The sequence below is a fragment of the Conger conger genome, chromosome 17 (genome assembly GCF_963514075.1).
Source record: "Conger conger chromosome 17, fConCon1.1, whole genome shotgun sequence".
Classification (NCBI taxonomy): domain Eukaryota; kingdom Metazoa; phylum Chordata; class Actinopteri; order Anguilliformes; family Congridae; genus Conger; species Conger conger.
The window spans coordinates 7,940,875-7,952,292 of NC_083776.1; the positions used below are offsets into that span (position 1 = coordinate 7,940,875).

The 11,418-nt window shown below is 44.9% G+C and overlaps 1 protein-coding gene across 1 annotated transcript; it reads right to left on the minus strand.

Moving 5' to 3' along the window:
* Positions 1 to 6,820: 6,820 nt before the first annotated feature.
* Positions 6,821 to 10,290, minus strand: LOC133116747 (frizzled-7-A-like). The gene has a single exon (XM_061226663.1). The coding sequence runs from the start codon at positions 9,480 to 9,482 to the stop codon at positions 7,803 to 7,805; it is 1,680 nt and encodes a 559-aa protein (XP_061082647.1). The 5' UTR covers positions 9,483 to 10,290; the 3' UTR covers positions 6,821 to 7,802.
* Between the last annotated feature and the right edge of the window lie 1,128 nt (positions 10,291 to 11,418).

Below are 11,418 nucleotides of genomic sequence, written 5' to 3' on the forward strand. Positions count from 1 at the left end.
CAGGGGTACGTCTGGTGTTCTCGCACTCCCAAATAGAGAGGGGTACGCTGTAGACACACTTTCTGCTCAAGCTCACTCCCTGATTACTGACAGGGGGGCAGCGATGGAGGCGGGCCAGGCTCTATGCCTCAGTCCCCTGGGAAGGTTCCTCCTCCGGAGGAGGGGGACCCAGGATGGGTGCCTGTGGAACCTCTGTGAGAGCTAGCCTTTATTCCTCTTCTCATTAAAACTCAGGTCATTGAAAACATGCATTCAAGTGCTTCCATGAGTTTGTTTTTAATGGACTTTTTAACAGACTGAAGGTTTGACTCATTGTTATTTATATGAATTTTTTTACAGATAGGTCTTAACTTTTGAATTTAGCGAGTATCTAGCTCTCACCGTTTCGGGTTTTTGTTCACTCTGATTCGTTATGCCAATGAATCAGTCATCGATTCATTGGCTGAGTGAACATCAGTGTAAAGGAAATGCCTGAACACATCACATTACACACCACACAGACATACAGAATGAGCCCGTGGGTTATCTTTCTAATTGGTTAATTCATTCATTTGGGCGAGAACAGTTTGCACTTTCAAAAGCCAGGATACCAATGGCACCAACTGTTACGTTTGGGCTCCAGAGCAAATTAAGATACAGAAGCAGCGAGCGATAAGTGTGACACACTGACCTGGAACAGCACAGCACACTTATGCTTACACCACTTACGGCTCCCCCTGTCCTCCATTACGGCTCTCTCTCCCTGTCCACCATTACGGCTCTCTCTCCCTGTCCACCATTACAGCTCTCTCTCCCTGTCCACCATTACGGCTCTCTCCCCCTGTCCTCCATTATGGCTCCCCCTGTCCTCCATTACAGCTCTCTCCCTGTCCACCATTATGGCTCTCTCCCCCTGTCCTCCATTACGGCTCCCCCTGTCCACCATTACGGCTCTCTCCCCCTGTCCTCCATTACGGCTCCCCCTGTCCTCCATTACAGCTCTCTCCCCCTGTCCTCCATTACGGCTCTCTCCCCCTGTCCTCCATTACGGCGCTCTCTCCCTGTCCTCCATTATGGCTCTCTCCCCCTGTCCTCCATTACGGCGCTCTCTCCCTGTCCTCCATTACGGCTCTCTCTCCCTGTCCTCCATTACGGCTCTCTCTCCCTGTCCTCCATTACGGCTCTCTCTCCCTGTCCTCCATTACGGCTCTCTCTCCCTGTCCTCCATTACGGCTCTCTCTCCCTGTCCTCCATTACGGCTCCCTCTCCCTGTCCTCCATTATGGCTCTCTTTCCCTGTCCTCCATTACGCTGCAGAAGCCCTACAGGACTGCAGCAGAATGGACCTCTCTGGAGCTCTCACCAGGTGCGTTCTCCTCCCACTGCAAAAACAAACAAAAATGTCAAGTATTAGCAAGTATTTAAGTCTTAAAAATCAGAGGTACTCTTACCCCCACACAAGGGGAGGAAACAAGAGCCATTGCTAAAAGTTAAGGTCGTGATCTGTTAAGATAGTGCCGTCTTACTCTTCTTTTTCCTCTTTTAAGTCCAATATTTAGACTGAAAATCTGGGGTGGGGTAAGAGAACTTCTCTTATCAAGAGTTACATCAAGTTAATATTTATTACTTGAATGAAACAAATAAGATTTTAAGTTTCATTACAAGAGCCTGTGAAGCCAAACGGAAGTTGGAACCAGGCATTCTGGGAGAAGAGTCATTTTAGGACGGAATGCTGGGTGCTCATTCATGAATGCCGGGATAGCGTTTCTGTTTTCGCAGGTGGTTTTCTATTTGAACAAAAAGGGAAGAGATTAATGTTGTCTCTTCCTCTCTGTGATTCCACAATCAGACAATGGGCCACATCTCTGAAACCTGGCTCTGGAAGTGGTTATTTTTTAAAAGACTGACCAGCTGGGCTTCACTTTACAGGAATTTTTTAATGTAATGGAAAATTTGACCTGTTATTGTACTATGTTCCCTGCTCATACACGAGACAAAGTGCTGAGAATCATACAACTTCCAACACACGGCGGTTTGGTCCAAGCCATTCAACGTGAGATCTGTTCAGCATGAGGTACGTATACATATGTACATACATACATAAATACAAAAAATCTAAGGAGAAGAGGGAGCGATGGCAGTACCTCAGCTGCAGTAATGGTGTGTAAATTAAGTTATATCTGTGGGTTTATTGCAGATTTCCAGAGCGGTCTGACAGTTTTTAAGTTGACACGCACACATGTGAAAATGGGTCAGCTGATCCCCTCGCTGCACCAGTGCATCCCAGCATGCTCCTCTCAGCCTTGGAGACTCAGTCGCTTGTAGAACGCGCTCATTATGAATGTGGAAACATGTTGCCTAGGAACCTGCGGGCAGTGACTGTGGTTGCTTTGCCGAATATGTCAGGGCCTCTGTGCATCAAGCCTGCCAGGGTCAGTCCTGGGGTCACCTGGGCCTGCCCAGCCAATGGGATCCCGTCCTTGTGAGCACATGGGAGATGACAGGATAATGCCATGATAATAAACATAGAACCCTGTTGGCCATTCCTCGTCCAATCACAGATGTGATTAACAAATGAAAGCAGTGCCATTTATACCAGTCTTTGTCTATAATTGGAAAACTGAACATGAGCAGCTGTTGGCAAATTTAAGAAATAAATCAACCCTACGGTGCCGGGGTACTGTTCTTACATATTAACTGCAGGACATGTCAGAACTGAGCAGGTTAATGCAGTGTATCCATCCTGAACGACACAACAAAACCCGCCTCAACTTTCTGCTCATTTGGAAACAGATGTGAGATAATCCAGGCCTGGTGTGCTAAGGCTACACTGTTACACACAGAGAGGTGTGTGTGTGCGTGTGTGTGTGTGCGTGTGTGCGTGTGTGTGCTGAGGCTACACTGTTACACACAGAGAGGTGTGTGTGTGTGTGCGTGTGTGCGTGTGTGTGTGTGTGCGTGTGCTGAGGCTACACTGTTACACACAGAGAGGTGTGTGTGTGCGTGTGTGCGTGTGTGCGTGCGTGTGTTTGTGTGTGCGTGTGCTGAGGCTACACTGTTACACACAGAGAGGTGCGCGTGTGCGTGCGTGCGTGTGCGTGTGTGCGTGTGTGCGTGTGTGCGTGTGTGCGTGTGTGCGTGCGTGTGTGTGTGCTGAGGCTACACTGTTACACACAGAGAGGTGCACGTGTGCGTGCGTGTGAGTGTGCTTGTGTGTGTGTGCTGAGGCTACACTGTTACACACGGAGAGGGAAAAACAAGATGGCTGCTCTGGGAGAATGGCTCCAGAGTCCTGCCCTCCAGCGTAAAACATACATAATTAATGATTTCTGTTTATTGCAAGGTAAATTAATCAAGATTAATGTTGCTATAAATAAAAGTAGGCGTGGTTGTATCAATGTGGTACAAAACTGGAACTGATCCAGCATGGTTCACTGCAAAAGACATCAGTCTTTACAAGTACTTTAGTCGTGCAATGAGACTTAAATTCTTATTTGTTTCTCTCAAGTAGAAAATATTTGCTTGAAGAGTTTTTTTATTTTTATTATCCAAATTGCTAATCTTCACATGAGTCAAACTGCCTCAACTCACTGAAAATACTTTATATACTATACTAGCCTTATTTAGTAAAACAGTATAAGAAGTACAGGACCCCCCTGCTTTAAATGTCTGTTACAATGAATCTGTGTGTAATCAAACACAATCTGAACTCTAAATGGCACATGGAGTTAAACATGAGTTTAAAATTTTAAGATTTTTTAAGAAGGCCGAAAAATATTTTAGAGCTAGAGGTGTTCTGCCAGGAAGAATGGGGGAAAATTCCAAAAGCAAAACTTGAAAGACTCTTAGCTGGCTACAGGAAACGTTGACAAGCTGTCTAGTTGCCCAAGGAGGAGTTACAAAGTACTTACTGATAGGGTTCCCAAACTTTTGCACAAACTTTTAAAACTGAAGCTGTAAAAAATTCAAAGAAAAAGTCTCACTTTTAATATTTGAAGATTTAATTTTGTACCATTTAGAGGTCAGGTTTGCTTCTGTTCACTTAGATATTAATTGTAAAAAGCTTTTTGACCAGGGGTGCCCAGATTTTTTGCATTTTAGCACAACTGCATTCCCTGAAATTTCAGTGGGGATTTACACACAAAAAAAACTTACTTTGCCTATTTTAGGTAAATATTCTTGTGTATAAATCCAAAGATTCATGCAGATAACTTGAATAGGGTGATATATTCACACGCACAAAAAATGAAACCAGAATAGCAGTTTAGTGGCCTATTACTTTTATCAAAGAGTCAAAAGAGTCAAAGAGTCCATGAAATGGTGCCATTTCATGACTTAATTAATCATGGTATTGCTGAAATTTGAATGGCGATTCCCTGGTGCAAAAAGTTCCATGGATATTTTATTAGATATCAATATTCTCCTGTTTAATAAAATAAAATCCAAGTTTATTACATTGTTCCAGAAAACTCTGCAGTTGAATAACTGGGGTCCAGCTCTGTGTGCTCTACACAAAACTTAAAATGTCATGACATCAATATTTTTACATTTTCTTTACAACATGAAAATAAAAATCTGATAAAATATTCATAAAGTGTATGTTGGCTTTTTACAAACAGTGGACCGAGATTTCTCACACAATGAACAGCACTGTTGATACGAAGGGAGAAACACTAGTTTCACAGACACTGAATAGCCTATACCGCGTCCTAGACTAAATTTAATTTCGAATGGACATTCTCCCAACACGCACATACCGACCCTGTAGGTGTAAGTTTCAACTTTCTTGAGTTTTGCTCAAGTATTTCATCATCAATTATCACTAACGGATGACCGCATATGTATTTCTTATAAATAGCCTACATTTGTCACTTCAAAAAGCTCTTTTTAGAAATGCTTGAGGTGGTTGAAATTAAAGTATGTGTCTTGACTGAATGAGTACGGGGTGTGAAATGTGGAAACGTAATTTACCGATATGTTCTGGGGTAATAAGTGCAACAAACTAGATAAGAAATGTATGTGTGAGAACAATACTCTTCTGTAGGCTATCTTCATACGGAGAGTGAAACGGTCTGACTGAATCTCTGTATTTTAATCACGAAACATGACCCAAGATGGTAACGCGCATAATTCTGATGGAAATTTTTCAACTTTCTCGCAGAGAAAAAGTACAATGCGAAAAAAGTCAGTTTGACACGAATGGACAATGCTACGGGTGACCTGTAGGTGGCGCCAGTACATGTTTTGATGCCAAAGGATTGGCTAAAAGCAGCCAGGAATTTGGTGCCTCAAGAAGTTAGAACAAGTAGCCAACTGGAAAAATACAGGCCGCTATGAACGCCGAGATACTAAAGGCAGACTTTGTAAAAAAAAAATGTGGGGGTCCTTCATGTTTGTTAAATTGCAAGTCCATTCCACTTTAAAATAAGAGTCACAGGATCTGAATAATGATCGTCCCTTGAGTGACACGTGTACCAGTGCAGTTGGTGGTTTTATTGGTTAATGAATTGAGCGTTTCTCACGGCACGTCGCAGAATGGTTGTCTACTTGGGTTACTCGTTCCTTACGACAGTGACATGCGTTTCCTTCATTGCAAAATTTGACATTACATTACAAAGCATTTAGCAGACGCTCTTATCCAGAGCGACGTACAACGAAGTGTACCTGGATCAAACGGCAGGCGCCTTGTTAACAAATCAGCCTAGATCCCAGTGCACAAAAGTAGGGTATTGCTATTGTTAAATGTCTACTACTCTCTGCTACTCTGCGTATTACACGTGCGTGAATCCAGTAACGCATTCAAATGTAACATTCCAGCTGAATCGTTTTAGGAAATTAATTAAGAGGTCGGTCAAGGCTACACTGCAGACGTAGTTATTGGTCACGTATAAAAAAATGGAAATGTAGAGTAAAATGACAAACTAAATTATCCATTAGAAATGTAGCTACTTCATACGATATTTTAAATATCTATATATAACGGGAAAACTAGTAAAGGTGTGATCTTACTCAAATGACTGCCCAGAAGCGGCGGACCTTTAGTAAACTTTCTGCCGTCAAGACGTAGCTTATTTCAGCCCCATGTGACGTTTAAAAGCGACGTTTTACGTTTCAAATACGGTGTTTAGTAACATTGTTAGCCCAAGTTCTGGCTCAGCCCAAAAGCCAAGGCTTTTCGGAACTCAGTTTTCTCTTGCTTCGTGCTAGATCGCCCCGGGGCAATTCCACCATTTCGGCCTTTCAGTCTGTGGAACATATTTCTGGCATGTCCGCAGTTTGCTTGTAATTGGTTTACATCAACCGCACAACTCAGGCATGCGCATTTCAGGAATTCCCATTAGCTTTTAATTAATTAATAACCAGGAACATACCCACTGACTGAGATCTACTGAATTTGGATAAATGAAAATGCGAGGCTAAATGATCTGTTTACAAACGACAACCCCCATCCCGCATCTGCAGCCGTTCATCCCCACTGGCTCAAACTTGGGAGGATTCTGCGCCATTGTTTACTGGGCAGGCCAAAGTGAACAAAAGGTTAGTCTCACGAATGCAAATTGGCTGATTTGGCCGGTAACTTTCGGTCACAATGGGTGCTTAAAAAAATAGCACAAATATCCCCTGGATAGCACTCCTGTGAACTCAAGACGGAATATTAAAATGGGCAGCCCGATTAATGAAACCGAGGCCCAGTTTAGAACGACAGGCCGAATTATATAGCCTAGATTTGCAATGAAAATCACATTTATCTCATTAAAAAAAAAAAACTCTAGGCCTCTATATTTACACTACGATTTAAAATATTCGACACACCCCCCAAACCATTCACACAGAACAAAGGCGAGAGTAAAAAATCTAATCATTTTATTCGGTGAAACTGTACAGATACAAATGAGGTCTTACTGCATTAAAAAAATCAAGTAAAAAAAACAGCAAGATTTATTTTATAAATACATATATTCATTTGGGGAAAAGGTGAAGAATATTTACAAATTATGAATAATGTAGTAGCTTGCATATTTGTACAGCTATACACATGCATGGTATACTACCCCAATGCGGAAAAACCGGCCGTTCTTCCCGGAACAGAAGAATGCATGATTGTCAACTGGTGGCTGCAGAAGTCACACAAATTACGAAAATGGACCGAAACAGAATAAAATAAAATGATGTGGCAAATAAAACGCTGGAAGGGAGATGCAAGGTAGCCTTCGTTTTCCACCAAGTTTCTATCACCCGAAGCACCAAATTGTGCACTTAAAAGTAACCAGTCAAGTTGATATAAAAACTATATTTTGTCACAGACAGGGAATGCCGTCTTTCAGGAGGATATTACAGAAAACATTATTGCTGAGTGTTAAATGAAAAGCGTAAAGGCAAATGCAGGATTTAAAAAGACCGGAGCAGCAGCAGAATGTTTCTATAGAACGGTCGCACATTGATAAAAAAAATAAAAAATAAAAAAGAATGAAAATAGTGTCGAGGTTTTACATTTTTCATAGAACAAAACAGAGAACAAAACTATTATGGTGCTTCAACAGTTCAAATGAGAATGTTATTGTGGAACATTTCACAAACCAAAGTAAGGACCCCTTCGATGAAGAAAAAAAAGATCGAAGCTCAGCAATAATCACGGAGAACGGAAATGTCTGTTCATGAGTGGAAATTAACCTGATTAAATCATCTCATGTAGAGAGAGGGGCAGCGCTGAGCTCAATTCGAATTCCAAAGTTTAGATTTAAGATCAATTCCAGTTTGTAAAGCATGAGGACTCGTATTTCTCCATCCGAGCCCGGTTCCGCACGCGGGGCCCCTCTCGGAAGCTCATACAGTCGTCTCGCCCTGGTTGCTGTTGCTGAGCCGTTTGTAAAACCTGCGCCAGGACTGCAGCGTCTTCCCGGACCAAATCCAGAACCCGGAGGTAATGCCCACGATCATGGTCATCAGGTACTTGATCATGAACACGGTGAAGTCGGGCGTCATGGGGGCGAAGTTGTTGATCGGGCACGGCACGGCGAATCGCTTGCACGTCTGCATGTGCCATGTCTTCTCCCACTGCTCGCGGAAGGCCTGCTCGTAGAAGTAGCAGGCGATGACGATGGTGGCGGGGACCGTGTACAGCACGCTGAACACCCCGATCCGCACCATCAGCTTCTCCAGCTTCTCCGTCTTGGTCCCGTCGTGCTTCATGATGGTCCGGATGCGGAACAACGACACGAACCCGGCCAGCAGGAAAGAGGTGCCGATGAAGAGGTACACGAACAGGGGCGCCAGCACGAAGCCGCGCAGCGAGTCCACGTTGAAGATTCCCACGTAGCACACGCCAGTGAGCAGGTCGCCGTCCACCTGCCCCATGGCCAGGATGGTGATGGTTTTGACGGCCGGAACCGCCCAGGCCGCCAGGTGGAAGTACTGCGAGTTAGCCTCGATGGCCTCGTGACCCCACTTCATGCCCGCGGAGAGGAACCAGGTTAGCGAGAGGATGACCCACCATATGGAGCTCGCCATGCCGAAGAAGTACAGGATCATGAACAGGATTGTACAGCCCTCCTTCTTGGTGCCCTGGGCCACAGTTTTATAACCGTCGTCATTTAGCCCGTCGATGCAGACCACCTTATCCTCTAGCAGGAACCCGGCCGTGTAGGCAACCGCCACCATGAAATAGCAGCCGGAGAGAAAGATGATAGGCCGCTCTGGGTAGCGGAACCGCCGCATGTCCACTAGGTACGTCAGCACCGTGAACAGGGTGCTCACGCAGCACAGGATGGACCAGATTCCCACCCAGAGCCGCCCGAACTTCACCTCCTCCTCGCGGAAGTACATCAGCCCGTTGGGCTTGCTGGGCTCGCAGGGCGCGCCGCAGTCCTTCACTCCCATGAAGTAGTAGTTGAGGTAGGCGGGCACCTCCAGCTGCAGAGGGCAGGAGAACGGCTGGTTGGGCCTCCCCGCGTGAGGTGGGGGCAGCGTAATGAGCTCGGGGATGTACGGGGTGGGGTACGAGGTGGGGCTTCCCGGTTCCGAGGTGTTCTGGCCCACGCAAATCTCCCCGGCGCCGTGCACGGGGAAGTTCTCGCAGCGCAGCCTCTCCGGCCACTGGAAGCCGAACTTGTTCATCAGCGCCTCGCAGCCCTGCCTCGCGCGCTCGCACAGAGAGCGGCAGGGCGGAATGGCCTGTTCCAGCACCGTGCACACCGGCGCGTACATCGAGCAGAGGAAAAACTTCAGGTCCATGGAGCACTGCACTTTCACCAGCGGGTAGAACTGGTGCACCTCCAGCCCGGCGTCCTCCTGGTTGGTGTGGCCCAGCAGGTTCGGCATGATAGTCTGGTTGTAGGCGATATCTGTGCAGAGCGGGATGGATATCGGCTGGCAGAAGCCGTGCTCGGGGATAGAGATTCCCTTCTCTGCGTTATACTGGCCTGAGCATGGCTGGAGCCACAGGGACGTAATCACCAGAGCGCAGCCAGTTGTCCAAACCCAGTTCCATCTTTTTGAGATTGCCATTGTGAATCAAACGGACAGTTGGCACACACAAAAAACGCTAAATATTAGCTACACCTTAAAAAAGACCAACAAGGCGCATAAACAGGACCGTGTAAAATGGTTAGAGACGCTCTTTCGCCCGCTCCTGGCTCAGTCCTTCACATTCGATGGAATAAAAGGCTGTAAATGTCCTCCTCGGCTTGGGTTTCTCAGCAGTTCATACTAATACCTCCAGCCTCGCGTTACAAAAATAAACCGCAGCAGGATTTGAAAAAAAACCCCATCGATTAAAAAAGAAGAAGAACGGATGCAGTTTTAATTACTTGCCCGAGCCTTTTCGTTGATTTTCCAAAAGAAGGGATTTTACACGAAATCCCGTGTTTAAAAAAAAAAAAAAATCCAGATTCCGAGCTATAAAAAAGGAGGGGGCTGTGGGTGTCCGTTTTCACTCTCAAATTTGAACACGGATTGAAAATAAGTTGGTCCAGATCTTTCTACGTGACAAAGTTCGCTCTCTCGACTCCAAGTCCGTTTCCAGGATCCGGTGTGTTCGAAGATGATTTCTTTATGTGTCTCACAATGGCCCGCATAAAACTGCATATCCCATTAGGCTACTTTAATTACCGGGTAGCTACGCGTCATAGTTCTGAAGTTCTTGTTGGCATTTCATCTTGCTATCATTAAAAAATAAAAACCTTTAAGTACTTGCGCAGTAAACCAGTGAGTTGATCTTAAAACTTTTTGCATTCCTCTGAACTGTTGCTCATTTGTGCCATAAAACATCAGTCTCCGCTGCTCGATGCTCGATGCTCCTCTCTAACCGCGGCGCCGACTCGCTGGTGACTGAAAGTTTAGTCCGAGACGCAGCACACACAATGATGTTACTGCGGTTTCCAGGCACCCCTCATTCACTACCGACTGTGCAGCTTAGTGGGGCGCCTGGAAACCACGGTCTGTCGACCAATCGCATGATTTGTTTTCCTTAGCACCTTATGCCTGATTGGATAGTGGGAGGGAAGGCAAAGAGGGCGGGGTGCCTTGAACTTTTTTTTTTTTTTTTTAAATCAGGCTTTTTAAAAAAAGGACTGTGTTCCACTGTTCACTTTCGTTGTCCGCAGCATCACCGCGTCGTATGATTTGGGATACACATTTCCAGATCTAGGCTATAAGAGTTTTCTGACTATTTAACATCTTTTTCCAGTGGATGGATATAGCAATGACTACACATTTGCACTTTTGTTGAAAAAGTGTAATTGCCGTCAATTTGAACTGTGTGTGTGTGTGTGTGTGTTTCTTTAGCTCGTTCATTATATTGCTCCAGTTGTTACAAAGACACAGCTGCTTACTCTATCCTTGGCGGGTGGTTTCACAGCTGCTCAAAGCAACGCCTCCGCAACTTAATTCGAGTGCGACCGACCCGGGAATCCCAGCTCTCTGGAGAGGCACACACTCGGGCTGTTTAATGCGGTGCGGGGAAATGTTGGGGCTTGTCTTGTCGTTCCACCCTGTCGTGACAGTCATAAGCGGATTTTAAAATTAATTCTAAATTCTAAAAATAAAAAGGAAGACCCGTTTGGAATTTGACTGCTGAAATGTTGGGGGTGTGGGGATTTTCTTCTTCCTAACATTGTATTTTCAGTCACTTCTAAAATGGGTTTGATACCTAAACACATACTTACAATTTATGAAAAAAAGAATTTTTGTTAACCGTAAATTCCCAAAATACCCACAAAATTCCTCAAAAAGGGAAAATATCCTGGAACTTTACAACCCTAGATGTGCCAGTTTCTCACATTCCTGGAGTCTACTGGGATTGACTTACACTGTGTTGTCTTGGGAGGCTTAATTAGGTTGGCACATACACCCAGTAAGAATACAGTAAAAAGCATTAATGATGTTGTTATATGTTATTATATTAATGATGTCGTCTTAACAGAACATAAAGTGTAGAAGTAGC